This window comes from Psammomys obesus, unplaced genomic scaffold (genome assembly GCF_907164565.1).
Source record: "Psammomys obesus unplaced genomic scaffold, mPsaObe1.curated_primary_1811, whole genome shotgun sequence".
In the NCBI taxonomy this organism is placed as follows: Eukaryota; Metazoa; Chordata; class Mammalia; order Rodentia; family Muridae; genus Psammomys; species Psammomys obesus.
Window position 1 is genome coordinate 841,533 of NW_026596064.1, and position 20,517 is coordinate 862,049.

General features: G+C 41.7%; 1 protein-coding gene across 3 annotated transcripts in view; it reads left to right on the top strand.

The window, feature by feature from the left end:
- Window positions 1–20,517, top strand: part of Yeats2 (YEATS domain containing 2) — an 88,149-nt gene that overhangs the window by 1,596 nt on the left and 66,036 nt on the right. For 2 of the 3 annotated variants that reach the window (XM_055625022.1, XM_055625023.1), the window contains exons 2-5: window positions 11,838–11,956; window positions 14,353–14,450; window positions 15,456–15,548; window positions 18,460–18,705. In XM_055625022.1, coding sequence (XP_055480997.1) covers window positions 11,857–11,956; window positions 14,353–14,450; window positions 15,456–15,548; window positions 18,460–18,705 — 537 coding nt within the window. In that variant the 5' untranslated portion in view covers window positions 11,838–11,856. Of the gene's footprint in view, window positions 1–11,837; window positions 11,957–12,106; window positions 12,153–14,352; window positions 14,451–15,455; window positions 15,549–18,459; window positions 18,706–20,517 lie in introns of those variants that run through there. The other variant, XM_055625024.1, reaches the window with a different exon arrangement.

Genomic DNA, 20,517 nt, shown 5'->3' on the forward strand with positions numbered 1-20,517 from the left:
TTTCTTTCTTTCTTTCTTTCTTTCTTTCTTTCTTTCTTTCTTTCTTTTCTTTTCTTTTCTTTAGTTGAGAGTGTGTGTTTGTGCTTACTTTTGAGTATTTAGTTTCTGTTTTGAAACAGTTTTGTGTTGCTCAGGCTGGCTTCAAACTCAGTGTATAGCCACAGATGGCCTTGAATTCTGAATCCTTTTCTTGCCCCTGGACTGCTGAGCTTGTAGGCTTTTTGCCCGCAAGTCCTGCATTGCTCTCTTAATTCTTGTTTTGAGTAACTGAATAGAGAAATAACCATGATATTTATTGAGATGAAGTATCTTGAGATCTATTTTGAATGAAGTAAATCAGAGATATGTATTCATCATAAGGTCAGTATGTTGAGAAAACAGTTACATGTGACTGTATAAAACTGAGGATTAAAAGGTTAAACAAAGGGCAGAAAAGAAACAGAAGATTGTATTTCCTCTCTGGAAACCCTGAGTGCTTACAAGTTACTAGAGTAGGAATTGGTCCTTTTTGGACTGGTAAGATGGCCTTAGCTCCATTCCCAGGAGCCACATGGCAGAAAGAAATAACCTACACCCATACACATTGTTCTCAGACCTCCATATGCTTGCTGCTTACCCACATGTTGGCAGGCACACTTTACCCCCGAGGTTTATCCCTCGCTCTGTCAGTTTTTTATTACTAGCATATTTTAATCTTTTCCCCCACAGTTTAAAAACACTTATATGAGTATTTTGCCTGCATGTATGGCTATGCACCACTTCCATGCAGCCCCCACAGAGGCCAGATGAGGGTGTCAGATCGGTGGGAACTGGAGTTACAGACTGTTGGGACAGCACCACCATGGGTGCTGAGAATCAAACTTGGATATCCTGTGAAAGAGCGCTCGGTGTTCTTAACCACTGAGCCATCTATCTCTGCAACATTCCTGTTCTGTTGTGAGGGACTGTTTTCAGTGCTTGGAGGTGGAACCAGGGCCTTTTGTGTGCTAGGCATTCTGAACACTGAATTACTTCTGCAGCCCATTTATTTATTTATTTGTTAGTTTTCTGATTCATTGTTAAGTGTTCTTTAGCTATTACACATGGCTTGAGGGTTGAATATAAGACTTTGTAAAATTTCCTATAGTTTTAAGTGCTCTCTGCTGTGTAATATTCGACATGCTGTAGTTTGCTTATGTACTGTTTTTGGTTGGATAGTTAGTGTTATGTTTGGAACAGGAGCCTCAAATGGCCTGGGGTAGCTATAAGACCCTGGTACTTCTGCATATATGATGGGATTATAGGTATGTCATGGCACACAACTAAATACTCTTTCATTATAGACTAAGAAGAGCCAGGCCTAGTAGTAGGCCTATAGCTCCAGCGACTTGCAGACTTAAAGTGGGGGATCACTAGCTCAGCAACTTTTATCTTTTTTTTCCACTTATTTGTTTAATCTCTTTACAGCCTGATCCCAGCCCTTTAGCAATTTAAGAGTACTTGATACTCTTAGAGATCCCAAGACTAATAATTCCTAGCACACATGTCAGGTTCCTCACAACTCTCTGTAACTCCAGCTCCAAGAGATGCTATGCCTTTATGACCTCCAAGAGCACCTGTATGTATGTGCACATACAACATACATGTGTATACACCAATAAAACTAAGTCTGTTTAAGTCTGGAGAAGTGACTCGGTGGATAAGAACACTTGCTGTTCTTGCAGGGGATCTGGGTTTGGTTCCCTGCACCCACATGGAGGGTTATAACCAACCATTAACTTCAGGTTCATGGTATCATGTCCTGTTTTGGTATCTATGGATAAGAGCCACACATGCAGTACATTTACCTACATGCAGGCAAAACATGTATACTACATACTTAAAAAAAATTTAAAAGCATCACAATTTAGATAAGCTTTTTAGAATTTATTTATTTTTAGCAGAAAATCACTAGCTCAAAGCTTCAGAGTAGGTTCAAGGTTAGCCTAAGCAACTTTAGCACAAGCTAAAGTCTCAAAGTAGTAAGTCCAGGGTGGTGCAGGAAGGGATTGGGGCTAAAGCTCTGTGGCACAGCAGCTGCACAGCAGGTGACGCTCCAGGTGGCCTACCTGCCTAATTGTGTGTGTGCATCTGTGGAAAACTAAGACTTACCTCGTAGATCTGCGCACTAGGATGGACGCTAGCCTGGCTTGAAAATATTTCATTTCCTCTGGTTATATTCTCAGAAATATTTGGACTATTCTCATTAAACCGTACATTTAAAAAACCATTGCTTTTACTGTGTGTGAACATATGCATGCGGGTGCACACGTGCGCACACCTTCAGACCCTCAGCTGCAGTTGCAGGCACTTGGGGACACCCAGCTTGTTACAGTGTTGCTGGGATCCAAATCTGAATTCTGGTCCTAATGGTTCTATAGTAAGTGCTCTTAACCTGGGATCCATCTCCAACTCTCCTGTCGCGCGCAGCCTTCGCCGATAAGGATGACGCGGCAACCGAGGAGTGTCCAGCAACAACTTTATTGTTACAGCTCTTTTAGCAGATGGTGAAGGAAGGACCCAGACCCCGGGTTGTGCTCTGCTTAAATAGCCAGTCAAGGCGACGTGTTCGTCTGTGATTGGTGCTCCACACAAAACCTGATTAGCATATGATCCCTAATTGGAGGACCACATAAGCCTACATTAGCATAAGGTGGCACATGCGCAGATCGCAAAGCCTTTGGCGGGAACCGCTCCCGCCAAAGCAATGCTGGCAAGAAGAACCAGGAAGCAGGAGACCGGCGCCACCTTGTAGTGGCGGGAGCGGCTCCCGACACTCTCCGCGATGGGTCTTTCTTTTCTTGTTGTTGTTTTAAGGTCTATCTTTTATGTGTATGAGCATTTAGTTTGTATGTGTGTCTGTGTACCACTTGAGAGCCTGATACATGTGGAGGTCAGAAGAGAGCATTAGATCCCTGGTGCTGGACTTTGGGATGGCGTGAACTATGTGGGTCCTGGGACTCGAACTTGGGACTTATGCAAGAACAAGTGCTCTTAACAGTTAAGCCAGCTTTCCACTGCCCAACTGTGGATTTTTAATTTTCTTTACTTGAACCTTTGTTGCTTCTTCTTTAAGTTGGCCATTGCATCTGTAATCCTGCTCCTCTGTCAGTCTGTACATGACTGCTGTTTGGAGGATGGGATGAGTGAATGTTTCCCCTACAGAAAAACAAGAATGTGCAGTGGTTGTTTTCACATTCTCTGGTGTGTATGGTAAAGAAAACAGAATTGTAGATGGAACGCAGTGATAGAATGCTGTGCGAGGCCCTGGGTTCCATTTGCAGAATTACAAGAGAAAAAAGTTTTTGGGGTCTTTTTTTGTTGGAGGCGGTATTTATGTATTTATGTATTTTGAAGGGTTGGAGGTGGAGCAGGCTCACACTCTATAGCTGTAGCTGGCCCAGCACTCCCTGAGCAGGACAAGCAGGCCACAAACCGTTGGCACTCCTCCTTCCCCACTGCTGAGGCTACCATGCTGAGAGTCACCATGCCTGCCTCTCGTGGAGAGGGGGAGACAGGCTCGGTATGTTTGAACTCAGGATTCTTACAATCAGCCTTCCCTATCTCCCCCAGCGCTAGGCCTAGAAGTATGTGCCACTGGAATTCTCACTGGACCATAAACATTTGATTCCCTTTCCTGTGATTACTTTGGTTTTTCCAGATTTTGGGTAGCAGTTGCACACCTGTAATGTTAGCTGTTTAGGAAGTTAACGTTGATTGAAATTCAAGGCCTGTCTGATGTGCCATTGCGTTCGTGAGTTGGAATTTCCTTTGATTCTTGAAGGATGAAGAGTGCTGTAGTAAAATGAGAAGGTCAAGGTAAAATCAGGAAGGTAACTGTTCTGTAGAGGCTTGCAAGCTTTGATTCTGTAGGGATAGACTTGGTGTTCACTAGGCAAGGCATTCTCTGATCGGAAGAGGGAATAGACAGGGAACTGTTACATGGTGATAAAAGTATGCCAAGGGTAGTTGGGTGTGGTGAGTCATGCTTGTAACCTCAGCACTTGGGAGGCAGGGCTCAGGGGCTTCTGGGGGTGGGAGTTGGTCTGTCTTTTTCTCTTTCTCTGGTTTGTCTTTCAGTTTTGTGTGTGTGTGTGTGTGTGTGTGTGTGTATTTAAAGACAGAGCCCCACTATGTATCCTTTGCTATCCTCACTCACTGTATAGACCAGGCTAGCCTTGTACTCATGGAGCTCTGCCTACCTCTGTCTCAGAAGGACTAGGATTAAAAGGCTTGTACCTCCAGACCCCGACAATTTAAGGATTTGTTTGTATTAATATGGAACTCTGTGAACAAATGGATTTGCAAATGTTCTAAAAAGAACTATGAGTGTTAGTAGTTATATAACCTGGGAGCTTTTTACTTTGGCTGGTAGTTTAGGTAGGTGTTTTTTTTTTTTTTTTTTTTTTTTTAGCAGTTTATTGAATATTTTCAGACGCTTTCTAGGTGTTCAGATCAAGTGGCTATTTGAGCTTGGATGAACTTCTCAGGCAGAAGGAACCAGAAACACAGAAGTCCAGAATATCTGAGAATATGTGAGGAACAGAGGGTGACATGCCTATATCTGAGATCAGAGTTAAAAGGGGCCAGGGCATGAAGTTTGCAGATCATGCCACAGCATGTGAATTTACCCTTAATTGTTTGGGAAATTGTTATCCTGAAGCAAACAGGTATTGACATTGTTAGAAAAAATTTTGTAATGCTTTTCCTTTTTCTTTCTTGGTTGTTTTGAACTGGTTTTCTTAGACCAGACTAGCCTCAGACTCACAGAGATCAGCCTGCTGGGATTAAAGGTGTATACGGATACCACCGGCATTTTCAGTGCTTTTCTTAATAGGTATAATTTGCATACAGTAAAACACAGGCTTTCAGCAGTATGAATCGCTGATTTTCATGTAATTTACACTCTAATTAATATATAAGACACTGTGAAAGAGCTTTTATTCTCCAAGTCAGTCCCTACCACCAGCACCCTCGGCTTCTTTCAAGTTTCTCTGGCCAGCCTGGTCTATAGAGTGAGTCCCAGAACAGCCAAAGCTACACAGAGCAACCCTGTCTCAAAAAAAAAAAAAAAAAAGTTGTTTCTATGGTTATGCATTTTTTTTTTTTTATCAGTTGAGGGATTTAAGAAATAGAATCCTTCAACATGTATCCTTGTTCTGGTTCCTTTCTATGGCCATAAAGACTGAGACTCATCTTTCTTGTTGCTTAGGTAGGTATTGATTAGTTATAACAGTTTTCCATTTTGTGTGGATCTCTGAAGAATGGATCACAGCTTTCTTTTTATACTACAGGAGCACTAGTTGTCTTGCTCACAGGGTGGGAAGTTTTGTCTGACCTGAACAATGTGGACAGGGGGACTAAGGAGCACTGAATATCGCTGCCTAGATCTTTGGACCGTCTTGCTTTCTGAGTGATTGTGCCCCACCCCACCCCACAGCACCCCACCGCTAGTGAGCAAGAGAGTGCCTGTCTCATTCCAAGATTCACATGCCTAAGGGATATAAAACTGCTGACAAGATACTTAGGGTAGGGGTAGTCTATGGCAGATTTTCCCAAGAGCATTCATGTATCAGGTTTTACTCCTCAAACTTGCCTGCATCTCAAGTGAGAGGGTTTTAGTTCTAGTTCTTTCCTGAAATGAAAACTGTCTACAAAGAGAATTCCAGGATAGCAGGGCTACAAAGAGAAACCGTGTCGTTTGCAGTGATGGGTTTGCTGTGGTGGTACATGCCTATAATCTTAGCCCGGGATAGGCAGGCAGATCTCAGTGGACTCAAAGCCCATCCGAGCTGCGTAGTGGCTCCTGCCCCAGAAAAGAACTAAATAAACCCAGGGGCAATGTTATGTAATTAGTATAGTGTAATTTTGTTTGCTTAGCTTTGGGTTTGACATTGGGTCTTGCTGTGTGTCTCTTCTTGGCCTTGAGCTCATACCATAAATGGAGTTGTCTGTGGACTTACAGCAACCCTCCCTCTGCCTCTAGTATTAGAGGTATGCACCACTGGGCCCTGCAGGGTTTTTTTTTTTGTTTTGTTGGTTTTTTTTTTCAGACATGTTTTCTCTGTGTAGCTCTGGCTGTCCTGGAATTTACTTTGTAGACCAGGCTGGCCCCTGCCTCCCCAAATACTGGGATTCCAGGTATGTGTTACCGCTTCCAGCTTCATTCCAAGTTCTTTGCCAACCAAGCCTTCTGAGGTCTCAATCATTCCAGGTTCTTAATGCAACAAGTGACCTCCGAATAAATTATTTACTGCCGGGTTTCATCCTTACCAGTACCTTCTTGTCCTCAGTTTGTACATCAGAGGACAGTTTGTACAGTTTGCTTTATCTTTGGAATGAGAACAAAACGGTACTAGTTGGTGTTCAGTGAACTTTTTTGTCCTTTTAGTACATCTCTCTGAGGAGGGTTATTCTTACAATTATTTGGGGAATGGGAGGACACTGCACATTATGAATTTCGTAGGTAGGTGAAGGTGATACCCCACCTGGATTCACCTTTACAGATAATGCCATAAGACTTTTGGGACATTCTCCAGAAGTTAGTTGACCACTGAGGGAGTTCAGGAACAAGCTTGAAGATCTGACCCCTGTGAGTAGAAGATGTTTTGGCTTTTGGTGTTTGGTCTTATTTCTAAGAAATAAGAGACTGGAGAGATGGCTCAATAGGAGCACTGACTGTTCTTCCAGAGGACCAGGGTTCAATTTCCAGCACCTGTAAATGGAATTAATTACTCTATTAATCTTAATTAATGTTGGCTGTTAATACAGTGGCAGTTATTCCTTAACCTTCTATTTTAGAAATAAAAGACACAAAAACTTGTTAGATTTGTAATAAGCCTTAAACACAAGGGCTGGGCAGAAATCAACCCTCTAGGTTATCTTGTTGGCTTCCCATCCAAAATCCCCATAAATACCTGCAGATGTTCCACTTGAGCTACTTGTGCTCCGTTAGGCCAGTCCTCAGAGCAAGCTGCTTTTACCATGTGCTCCTGGTTACAACAACCCATGACAACTTGCTCCTTTCTCCCTCCTCTCCCCCCTCCTCATGGTCCATTTTCCAACTCCAAAGCCCAGGAACCTTAGTTCCGCCTACCTCTCTGCTGAGCCCAGGCAGTTAGCAACTTTATTAGCCAATCGGAATATTTTGGGAGACATTTACACAATGTCATTTTGGATACGGGAGAATTTGCTCGTGGGACAGTAAGGATCTTTGGGGGGCAGGCAGTAGCTCCATCCAGATCAACCCCAACAAGTGCCCACATGACTGCCCCCACCTGTCCAGCTCCAGAGGCCTGAAGCCTCTGGCTTCGGCAGGCACCTACACTCGTGCACATACCCATGTACACATTTATATCTAACAAAAATAAATTAGATTTTTAAAATAGAGATTTTTTTCTTTATTTCTGCCCTTTTAGGTTTTCATTATTTTTTCCTTTATGTCACCAAGAGACTCTCAGATTGACTAAACTAATCACAAACCAAAGATGAAACAGCCTTTCTGACTGTATGCCTGTCTTTTGAGACAGGTTCTCATGAAGTCCAGGCTGGCCTTGAACTCACTGTAACCCAGGATGACCTTTCCTCCACCTGAGTGCTGTGATTATAGGTGTCTGCCAGCTGCTGGTTTGTTTGAATGTAGTGCTTCAACCCAGAGCTTCAGCACAAGCACCCTACCACTGAGCTGCTTTCCTACCTAGCCCCACTTTTTACTGACTTCAGAAAAATAATAGATTCCTCACTTTCCAGATGTATTTACTTTGTAAATTACAGCAGGTAACGAATGGTTTTGAACAAACTTTACATGACTTCATGTAGCCTGCTCGTAGGTGCTGCATGCTTTTTGGAATATTTTAAATTTTACTGTTATTACACAAAACAGTATTACCATTAAAAAATTGTTATCCAGGAGTTATGTATCTGTCATGTAATGACTCAGTCACCTGAGTCAGGTGACTGTCTCTGAGTACCCTTAAGTACCCTCTTGGCTTTCTGTTTTTACTTTTATTGTTATTTTATGTGTGTGAGTGTTTGCCTTCTTGTTTCTGTGCTATCTGCAAGGTGTCAGCAGAGGCCAGAAGAGGGCCTCTGATCCTCTGAAATTGGAGCGACAGATAGTTGCATGCCATCCTTTGGGTGCTGGGAATTGGTCTCAGGTCCTCTGGAAGAGCAGGCCGTGCTCTTAACTGCTGAGCCAGCTCTCCAGCTCCTCTTGGTGTTTGAGACAAGGTCTTCTACAGCTGAGGTTGACCTCCATCATGATTTGTCACTGAGGCTGGCATGGAATTCCTTCACTCCCAAGTGCTGTGATTAGAGGCAACACAGCAGGCTTTCTGTGTTTGTTTTGCTCTCTTAGTGGAAGTAAGGACTAGACAAAGAGCTGAGGTGCTTTTAAATTGGTGTTTTTGTCTTGTCTTACCTTTAAACGAATACAACTTTAAAAAAACTTCTTTGAGAGGAAAAAGTGAACTAGGTAAATTTTACTGTCTTGTATTTTAAGACATTTCCACACAAAGGTATGTATGTAAATAAGTAAGTAGTTTTGAGTTAATGATTTTTGTTGTGTTTTAGATTGGGGTGGATGGTTCAAGAGGACACTGAGGGATTATTGGGAAGTAAGGAGTTTATTTGAAAGGGTATGGATGTGGGGCTCCAAGAGAGGAGTAGTTCAGGCCCAGTATCTCAGAGAGATCATGGTAGATCTCTCCTGTGTGGTAATGGAGGAAGACACTTAGACATTTTAAAGATTTTTTTTTTTTAAGTTTTATTTATTTATTATGTGTGCAGTGTTCTGCTTGCAGTACACCTGCAGGCCAGAAGACAGGCAGCAGATCTTATTATAGATGGTTGTGAAGAACCATGTGGTTGCCTGGAATTGAACTCATGACCTCTGGAAGGGCAGCCAGTGCTCTTAACCTCTGAGCCATCTCTCCAGCCCAAGGTTTATTTTTGTTTTATGTGTGGGTGTTTTGCCCACATGTATGTTTGTGTAGTACCTATGGAGTGGAGAAGAGGACATTAAATTCCCTGGAACTGGAGTTAGAGACTTGCTAGGCACCATGTAGGTATAGGTGCCAGGACTCAAACATGGGTCTTCTGGAAGAGCAGCCAGTACCCTTAGCCACTAAGCCTTGTTTCCTGCCCCATCTTACACTTTTAAGGATGCATTTTGGTTCATGGCAGGCTCTCTGATTCTCAGGCAGGAGGCAAGGAGCAGGGTGGTGAACTGAGGTAGGACTATTCTGATGTAAACTCGCATCCCACATGAGATGTGGCAGGGAGAGTGCTGACTGGTACTCAGTAGTACCCCAGGCGGGTACCTGTCAATGTTGGGACCTGAGTAGATGCTGGATTCTGATATCACGTTAAGATTGTTGGTTGACTGCTTTTAAGACACACTCTCCCTTTTATTTTTATTCTGAGTCTTACTGAGTTGCCTGGGCTGGTCTTGATCTACTTCCTTAGTGTCAAGTATAGGATATCTTCTATCACACCTGTCTTCATTTAAAATAAGCACCTCAAGAAACGGCTAATGTGTATTTCTGCATCTGACTAGGTAAGCTCATCTGTAGTGGTAGGTCACAAGCTTGGGACTCAGGAAGCAGTCTTGTATGTTATAGGCCTTTACTGTGGGCGTCTACCTGTTCCACACCCCCTGCCGTCTTTTGCCTTGCTCTGCCACTGAACGCCATCCCTGCTCCCCCACCCCACCCCCCAGTTTTCTAATCTCAGTAGTGATTGAATGTGCCCACTAAGGGTGCCACTAGCTTCAGGCCATTAATTGAGTCTTGGAAACATGATTAGTGCAAATTATGATGTGCTTTGCATGTACACAACACATCAGATCTTAAAGACTTGGTGAAAATATAGCAATGTAAAAATCGAAATAACTGAGTTGTTTCTATTGGTTAGATTAGTGGGATGATATTTTGGATATACTGGGTTAGGTAATATCAACTTCTTTTACCTGTTTCTTTTAAAATATGGCTGCTAAAAAAATACAAGAATCTTTATGTGGCTCTTATTTTGTTTCTATTAAACAGTGCAATATTTCCTAGGATGGCTCATGTTGTAAAACAGTTTTTGAAGATGTTATTACATTCCTGTTCATGCTGCCTGCCACAGCAGTGACTAGCTTCTGATGGCTGTTGAACACAGGAATGTCAGGAATTCACTGTATATTGCCTTTACTGTGTTTAGTGGACTAGGGAGAGGACATAGGGGGAAATGAGGGAGGGGCTATAACTGGGATACAAAGTGAGTAAATTGTAATAAACAATAAATAAAAAGAAGAAAAAAGAAACAAAACAAAAAAGAAATCACTGTAGCTAGAGGCAGTGGTGGCACACACCTTTAATCTCAGCACTCTGGGAGGCATAGGCAGGTGCATCTCTTCGAGTTCAAGGCTAGCCTGGTGTGCAGAGTGAGTTCCAGGACAGCCAGGGGATTACAGAGAAACCCTGTCTGGAGAAAGCAAAAACAGGGGCACTGGTGAGATAGCTCAGTGCATAACGGTACTAGCTGCTCTTCAAGAGGACCCCAGTTCAATCCCCAGGACCCACATTGCAGATCATAGCTGGGTAGCTTCAGTTCTTGGGGATTCAATACCTTCATAACATGAACATGTAGGCAAAACACCAATGCATATAAAATAAAAATTAATAAGTTAAAAATTTTAAAAATAATTCATTGTGGCTAAAGAAAAAGAAACTGAATTTTATACTTAATTTATTTATGTATATACTTAATTTTATTGTGTGTGTGTCTGGGTGGTTTGCCTATATGTGTTTGTGCATGCCTAGTGCCTATGGAGTGGAGAAGAGGGAGTCACATCCCCTGGAACTGGAGTTACAAATCATTGTGGGTACTAGGATCCAACCTAGGTCTCCTGGAAGAGCACCAGTTTTCTTTAGTTTTCAATTTAAGTAGCCGCATGTAGTTCGTGGCTAATATATGAGGCATTGTGAAATTAGAGGATTTATGGGATTGTTCAAGCATTTATATGTAAGACTGGCTTATTTACCATATTGCAGAGTTGGTCAGTAGTTTAGCATAAGTACACAGTTGTCTTTGTTATAAGTAATACTAAAAGATCAGGGATGATTTTATTGAGTACCTGCTGTAGCAAGCACTGTAGAAGTAACGGGGGGGGGGGGGGTCTTGCATATTGGAATGAGCCCTGAGTTATACTCTTGCTTTGAAATACGCTTACATCTTTTTAAATTACATAGCACTGTAAGCTTACCATTGCTTTTGTCGATGGCTTATTTTCATACTCTGAAAGCTAGACTCCTTTTGAAAGGTGAGCAGGGCTAGGCATAGTGGTGCATGCATTTCCAACACTTGGGAGACAGTGGCAGAGACAGAAGGATCCCTGAGTTCAAGGTCAGCCTGCTCTACACTGAGCTTCAGGACAGCCAGGGGTACATAGAGATATGTCTCAAATTTAAAAAAAGAAAAGAAATGTGAGCAGTAGAGCAATGTACAGCTTTGTTAAAGAATTTTCCCCCTGGAAGGGAAACCCAAGCTTTCAAACAAATAGCCATGCTGATAATATTTTTAGAAACTTTTAATGTTAGACTTAATTCTGTTGGTTAAGTACACACAAACATTGAGAGTTGAGCATTCCTAACCAGAAAATCTAAAATCTCCCAAGGTTGAAACATTTCCGGGTAAGGCTTTTCAGACCAGGCATATTCAGCCTGGGTATACAGACTTATGCAAAATAAGTACCAATATTTTGTAGTGTTTATTTATCCCCTTTGTGTATGTACACAGTATTTTGTAGTGCTATTAATGTGTTTGTTATTGCTTCACAGTAAAGAATTGAATGTCGCCATGTCTGGAATCAAGCGAACAATCAAAGAAACTGACCCTGATTATGAGGATGTATCTGTGGCCCTTCCAAATAAGCGGCATAAAGCGATTGAGAGTTCAGGTAGACATCAAGTTGCTTTGAGACTTAACCTTTGCTGACATTTGCGTATGCACAGGATTTATAGAATCTGCACAAATATCTATCATCATACACAAGCTAAAGGCTATATGAAGGATCAGTCTAATGCTCTGTGCACTTCACCATGGTGACATACAAGGGAGGAGATCTGACAGGAACATGATCAAGTAGTCTGGAGGTAAAGCAAGCTGTAAATCTTAGCTATTATCGCATATAACTTTTTAAAAAATTATTTAATTTTATTTTATGTGCATCAGCGTGAAGGTGTCAAATCCCTTGGAAATGGAGACAGCTCTGAGCTGCCATGTGGGTGCTGGGAATTGAACTGGGTCTTTTGGAAGAGCAGGCAGTGCTCTTAACCACTGAGCTATCTCTCTAGCCCCCGCATATAACTTAACGTCAGAATTTTGGCAACTGGAGAGATGGCTCAGTGGTTAAGAGTGTGTTCCTCTTTTTTTATTTTTTAAAGATTGTTTTTTACCCCTTTTTGGTATATTGAGACATGGTCTCTGTTATGTAGCTCTGGCTGTCTGGAACTCATTCTGTATACCAGGCTGGCCTTGAACTCACAGAGATCCACCTGCTTCTGTCCCCTGTGTGTGGGATTAAAGGTGTGTGCCACTATGCCCAGTTTATGAATATCAGACTTTTTTTTGAAAGTCTTTCTCTGTATAGCCCTGGATGTCCTGGAACTTACTCTGTAGACCAAGCTGGTCTCAAACTCAGAGATCTATCTGCCTCTGCCTCCCGAGTGCTGGGATTAAAGGGGTACCACCACCTAGCATTGTATATGTGTGTAATTTTATGTATATGGGTGTTTTATGGGCATTTATGTCTGTGCACCATGCACATGCTTTTCCTGAGTAGACCAAAGGAGGGTGTTGTATCCTCTGAAACTGGAGTTACAGGAGATTATTAGTTGCTGTGTGGGTGCTAGGATTCAAACCCTGCTCCTCTGTAAGGCTAGTCAGTGCTTCTAACAACTGAGCCATCACTCCAGCTCCCAAGCTCGGTGCTCTTGCAGAGGACCCATTTGGGTTTCCAGTGTTCATGGTAGGTGACTCCAGCTACAGGGAAGTGGATACCCTCTTTGGCCTCCATGGGCATCTGTACTCATATATAAACATGTAATTAAAACTTAAATAAATCTTTAAAAATAATAATACAAAATCAAAGTGTTTCGATGTCCATAATATGAATAACCATGTGCGATGATTGTAGATGATGAATGTTTTAATAGTTTCATATTTTTTTTCATGTGTACAGAAATAATGATTAGGTTTTTTTCATGGGTACTCTTGCATAAATAGGATAACATTATGTTAAAGTGTTAATTGTGCTTATTAATATTTTACCTGTGTGTTAGCCAGCAAATGTCAAAGGAGAGGTTTTTCTTGTCCTGCTTTCAGAGGTTGTCGGGCTCCGTTGCTCTGGGCCTGACATGAGGCAGGATGTGATGACATCATTCTTGTGGTAGGGCTGTTTATGGAGCAATAGTCCAGAAGCTGAAGGAGAAAGAGTGAATTACGTGGGTTTAGGATGAGATATGTCCTTCAAAGACATGGACTCTTCCAACTAGGTCACACCTAGACTTACTAAACCAAGCTTTTAGCACAAGGAACTTTTGGGAACATGCACTCAAGCCAGATGTGATAATAATAATAATTATAAGATTGTAATAATCTTGATCGTCATATGTGAGTAATGAAAATTTGGAAAACACTGATCTAGTCTAACCCTTGCTTGTAGCTACTAGTGGGGATTTAAGGTTCAGTGTATTATATTGTTTTTTTTCTCTGCTGAAAAGTAAATTATCGATTACATTACCATTGTGACTCATGGTTTATCTTCCTTTTTTTTTTTTTTTTTCTTTTCTTTCTTTTAACTGATGTAAACATTATAATATATTTGAGGCTGGAGAGATGGCTCAGGTGCAGTAGTTCAGAGCATGTGCTGCTCTGTTCCCAGTACTTCCTGGGCAACTCAAAACTCCTGTCAGTCCAGCTCCATGCTATAGGGCACCCTCTTCTGGCCTCCACAGGCACCTGCGTGTGTGGTTATATGCATGCGTGCACTCCACACAAGCACAAACAATAAAAACATCTTTTTATTAACTGTATTTATGACCTATCACATGGTGTTTTGCTGTTGGTTTGCATTTTTCTTCCTCATGCATATCATCTTTCATGCAGATGAAAAGAAATTTTTTTTTTTTCTGAACCATTTAAGAACAGATTATATAGCTGTATACTTCTGTGTATTTGTTAAGGATACTGTCTCATGAACCCAGAGCAGTTTCTGTTTTTCTAATTTTTTTGGATGCTGATTTAAATCAGTAGCTACTGATTAATGTGGTGTGTTTTCTATTCTTTATATAGCTCGAGATGCAGCAGTGCATAAAATTGAGACTATTATTAAGGAGCAGTTTGCTCTTGAAATGAAGAATAAGGAACATGAGATCGATGTCATTGACCAGGTATAATGACGATAAATTGAAAACAGTAAATTTATGGAGGGAAAAGACTGTTTGATGAGGTTTTAAGTTTTTGTTTGTTTGTTTGTTTGTTTTAAAATGCTGGGCATGGTGGCACACACCTTTAATCCCAGCATTCCAGAGGCAGAGGCAGAGGCAGATGGATCTCTTTGAGTTCTAGGATAGCTTGGTTTCCATGAGTTTCAGGACAGCCAAGGTTACAGAATGTGTCTCAAAACAAACAAGCAAGCAAGCAAAAAATTATCCTGCTGAGGGATGGTTCCACACCTGGAACCCCAGTGCCTGGGAGGACCAGACATTTAAGGTCATCCTTTGCTACGTAGTGAATTTGAAGACAGCCTGGGATATATGAGTCTTTGTCTTGCAAAACCCAAAATAAATAAATGAAACTGGAGAAAAGATAAAAAGTTCTACTTGAACCTCCACCCTCCCAAATAATCCTTTTTGTTGTTGTTCTCAGTATATTATGATTATTTCTTAATTAATATGCTCACCCACAGTGTATCGCTGTTTTCGTTTATTTTATTTTCAGGTTTTTTAATTTAATTTTATTTTTTTATTTTTTGAGACTGGGTTTCTCTGTGTAGCCCTAGCTGTCCTGGAACTCACTGTAGACCAGGCTGTCCTCTGCCTCCCAACTACTGGGATTAAAGGCATGCGCCACCATGTTTGTAATTTTTAAGACTTTACTAAAGAGGGAAGTACGCCGCCTCTATCCCAGGCGTGCTCTGGGGTAGAAGCACAGACTCCAGGCTTTGCTTATACATGTGAGCACGCATCTGAAGCGCATCTCCAGCGCATCACCAGGCCATATCTTTGCCAGTTGAAGTAGATGACAAATATTTATTTGTTGAAACAATTCAAGAAGCTGAGTTCTTGAGGTTTTTTTTTTTTTTTTTTTTTTTTGCTTGTGTTTATTCTGTGGATTTTAAGTCATTGTTGTTATTTGCCATATTTAAACAACATTTAAACTCTCACTGTTTTTAGCGACTAATTGAAGCCAGAAGGATGATGGATAAGCTCCGAGCCTGCATTGTAGCAAACTATTATGCTTCTGCCGGTCTCCTGAAGGTTTCTGAGGTAAGTGTTCCTCATACTCCAGTCTCTTCCCAGCCACCATTTTCCTTGTGTGAGGGAGGTCGGGGCAATGTGGATTCCCTACCATTGAGACATTTCTTATGACTGTTAGAATTTAATAAGCCTGGCCACCTTTCTGAGGAAGGTGATCATGAGGCATTGTGTTTATTCATGGTCCTGTCCTTACTCTACATGATTGCTAGTGTAATGCTAGCCGGGAGACCTCATTGCGACTTGACCTAGTTTCTTTTGCTGAGTTGTACTTACTATGCCTTGCTCTTCCAAATGCCACTTCTTAATGATAGTTCCTAGTATAAGAAAAAGGCAAACATGTTTGCATACCATGTAAAGTTTAGAATTCTTTTTCTTTCTTTCCTCTAAAACATTTAAAATTAAGTTCTACACATCATAACTATAAACTTTTTTACTGCTTTTTTTTTTTTTTTCTGGCAGTTGTGTATTAAGCCTAGAGTGCCAGTGAAACACATACATACAGAATACCCCAGAAAACACAAAGTCAGAGACCACAATACACAAGCAAAGATTAGTAAGATTTAAAAAAATGCCCTTGGGTGTCTTCCCTGGATTTCTCTGCATCTAAGGTTCCTTCAAGGATATTAGTCCTGGATGAAGGTTAACCTCAGTCTGCACTATTTCCTTTTAAATTGATTACATCACAAAGACTCCCTTTCGCCCCTCCTGTTCTCTGTGTGTGCTTATGCTGTAATTGGCCCCAGGGTCTCACATATGGTCGGTATATAATCTACAGTTTAGCTGTTTCTGAATAGAGCCACAGATTCTGGGTGGGCATGAATTTGTAGAAGTTGTACTTTCCAGTTGAGTACAAATTTTGGTATTGATCAAATAGCTCATTATTGGCCCACCATACTGGATATCATGAGCTGCATTTGTATGATGTAAAGGAACTCTAGGCAGCTATTTGGCTTGAAAAACTGGGTAGTGTTTTGTTGATTAACAATTAGCACTCAGAATCTGTAGTGTTTGATTATCTAGAAATACATCTCCTGATGTTTTGATTAAGATTTACTAAGGCTTGAGCTAGAGAGATGGCTTCAGTTCCCAGCTACACAGTGGCTTGCAACTGTCAGTATCTTCACCTTCAGGGGATCCAGCATTCTCTTCTGTCTTCTGCAGGAATCAGACATTCACGTGGTACACATGTGTACATGTAGGCAACACTTACACAGATAAAATAAATCCTTAAGAAAATCAAACATTTAAGAAGGGTGTTTTTTTGTTGTTGTTGTTTCTTTGTTTTTTGACAGTTTCTTTGTGTAGCCTTGGCTGTCCAGGATTCACTTTGTAGACCAGGCCTCTGCCTCCTGAGTGCTGGGATTATAGGTTTGCACCACCACGCCCAGCAGCGAGGAATCTTTAGCTAGGTTTTCTTCTGTTTTAGGTAGCCATTTAATTATTTTAGTTTGGAGAACACATAACTCAGTAAAGCCCTGTTAGTGAATTATTTAGCTTTGTCTTTTTTTTTTTTTTTTTTTCCTTCTTGTGTTTTGTTTTTCGATACAGGTTTCTTTTGTGTGTGAAGCCCTGGCTATCCTGGAATGCTTTGCACAGTCGGGCCTCTAGCTCACAGAGATCCACCTGCTTCTTGCCTCCCAAGTACTGGGATTACAGGCGTGAGCCACCATGCCCAGCCAGCTCTATTTCTATTTTAAAACAATAGTCTTTTCACCTAGACCAGTTCTTTAATAGTCCAGGGCTTTTGTTTTGATTAATGTAACTGTACGTATGTGTGTTGGACTGAGATCTTGTTCATGCTCCCGTAGATGTTGTAATCCTCCTGTCTCAGCTTCCCAAGCATTGGGATTATTGGGAGTGGCAGCATTCCCCTCCAGTGATGCAGGTGGTTTTTTATTTGTTTGCTGTGTGTGTGTGTGTGTGTGTGTGTGTGTGTGTGTGTGTGTGTGTTAGAGATTTGTTTGATTTTTTTAAATTATGTGTGTGTGTGTCTAGGTATGTACACGTGAATGCAGGTGCCGATGGAGGCCAGAGGTTTCCTTCTGAGCTAGAGTCCCAGTTTTGTGAGCTTCCTGACATAAGTGCTAGAAGAACACCCAATAATACTTCTTCTAAATAAATAAATAAACCAGAACTCAGCTTAGACCCCTGTACTAACCTCAGGGAAAATGTTCTACATTGCTTATTTTAAAGCTGTTTCTATTGTTCTCATTTTTTTATATGGTGTACTTCTGTTTTGTTTTGATAGTATATAAATTGGGCTGATCTTGAGCATAAGGGGATGTACTGCCCTACTTAGATTCCAAAGACCTTGGGATTATAGGTCTGAGCCATAATGTCTGGCTCTTCTGTGCCCTTTTAAATCTTACTGGGGATAGTGGCACTTACTCTCGAATTCCTGGCCTTCCTGCTTCTACCTTGTCGAAGCCAGGCTTCGAGGCAACTTCTGCCAAGCTCCCTTTAGATGGTACTGGCTTTGTGCATGCTGGACAAGCACTCTCTCAGCCGAGGTACATTAAAGCTCTTATTTTACATTTTCAAATGTAGCCCATGGTGGTCCAGAACTTCATATTCTCCTGCCTCAGTTTCTTGAGTGATGAATTCACAGGTCAGTGCCTCACCACACCTGGCTCATGTTTGACTTTAAGAGTTGCTGCTTTTGCACAATCGTTTGTCACTCTAGTTTTTGTTTTGTTGGTGGAGGCTAAGTATAAGCATTTACGAATATGGAGAGAGTCTTTTTTTTTTTTCTTTTGCTTGTGAGCCTAGCCTTTATTGACTGAGCCATCTCTCCATCCAGGATGAGGAGAGATTTTTGAAGGATTGTTAACATGATCTTAATATAGTTGATATTTTCAGGAGTTCAGTTTTTCACCAGTTTTGGTGGATTTGATTAAGTTTGCTGCTTTCATTTTTCTAGGGAGTAAAGACATTTGATCCAATGGCTTTTAACCACCCTGCGATCAAGAAATGTTTGGACTCACCTTCTAGGTCATCATCTCCTACCAACCAGAGATCAGAAACACCATCTGCCAATCATTCTGAAAGTGACTCCTTCTCTCAACACAATGACTTCCTGTCTGATAAAGACAATAACAGCAATGTGGATGTGGAGGAAAGACTCTCCAGCACCGGGGAGCAGAGACCGAGCCGGAATACAGGAAGGGTATAGTGCTGGATGGGAGTGGGCTGGGCTCCAGGGGAAGAAGGACCTACTGTTTGCTAAGTATGGGCACTTTTTCTAGTAGAGGAACAGACCTTTGGTTCTTTGAGATAAGGTCTTGGTCTGTTGCTTGGCCTAGAAGCTCGCCAGTCTAGCCTAATGCTTGAGGCATCTCTTGACTCAGCTCCCAAGTGTTCGTGTTATAGGATTGAACCATTCTATAAGCTTAACGGAGAAACTGTGTCCTTTTTTTTTTTTTTTTTTTTTTTTTTGGCCTCTTGTATTGTGGCCAGGCTGGTTTCAAACGACCTTGGCCTCCTCTGAATACTGGGTTTTAGGTATGAACCATCAACCCAGCAACACTGAGTATTAGCAGTTACCGCAACTGACAGTTGAACCTCTGGTATGTATGTATGTATTTTGACAGTCTCACTTTAGAGCATAGCACTCCAGAGTGTATCATAGCTCTTGGATGTCCGTCACACAGATGGGAAAGAACCCTTAAGGGTTGGATTTTCATGATCTTGCCTCAGATCCAAGTAGTGGCTAGTGCAGAAAACAAAACACAACACAGTTTTTTTCATGACAGGGTTTTGTTAACGAGGCCCTGGTGGGATAGGCACTGATTACGTAGACCAGGCTGGTCTGGAACTTGTAGTGATCCCCCTGCCTCTGCCTCCAGAGTCCTGGAATCACAGTTGTGCCACTGTGCCCAGCTATGATAGTGTGAGTTCTAGACTGAAGCTACTCTGTACTTGGCTTATTTGGTGTTTGTATTTATGTGTAGAGTCACTAAAGTCAGACCAGTGATTTCACAGCCACAGCTTCTGTGATAGAGGGAACTTTCAAGTTGTTCCCCATATATTCAGACATCAGTATTAGATTTAGTTTTTTCATAAAAACACATTGTTATTTTTTTATTATAAATTCATTTGTCCATTGTTGAAAAATAAAACAGGCCTTTTCTAAATTAACCCATAGTTTGATGCCTCATGATCAGAACTTTTTGTGTTTTGTTTTGATTTTTTGAGATAGGGTTTCTCTCTGTAACCGTGGCTGTCCTGGACTCACTTTGTAGACCAGGCTGGCCTCGAACTCACAGAGAACCACCTCCCCTCTGCCTTCCCCGGTGCTGGGATTAAAGTTGTGCAGAGTGCCTGGCCAGAATTGTATACATATTTATTATGTATACAGTGTTTTGCCTGCATATGTGCCAGAAGAGGGCATCAGATTTCATTGTAGATGGTTGTGAATCACCATGTGGTTGCTGGGAATTGAACTCAGGATCTCTGGAAGAGCAGACAGTGCTATTAACCTCTGAGCCATCTCTCCAACCCCCAGAACTCTTAATATTTAGATTTACTTGTGTTTGGCCAATATTCTTTCTATAAATGCTACCTTTTAAGCTCTGACTATAGGCACATGTTACATGTCTGCATTATATGGTGCTGGAGCCTGAACCCAAGGCTTGCTACAAGCCAGAGAAATATTCTACCAGTTGTTCAATTGTTACATCTCTAGACTCTGATTCGTGTGTGTGTGTACGTGTGTGTACGTACGCGTACGCGCGTGTAGACATAGCTATCCTGGAAATACTCCTTGTAGACCAAGCTGGTCTCAAACTCACAGAGATCCTCCTGCCTGTTTCTTTCAAATGCTGTGATTAAAGGTGTGTACCACCATGCCCAGCTCTTTTTCTTAAGAAAGAGAAGGGAGAGAGGGAGGGAGGGAGGGAGCGAGGGAGGGAGGGAGGGAGGGAGGGAAGGAAGGAAGGAAGGAAGGAAGGAAGGAAGGAAGGAAGGAAGGAAGGAAGGA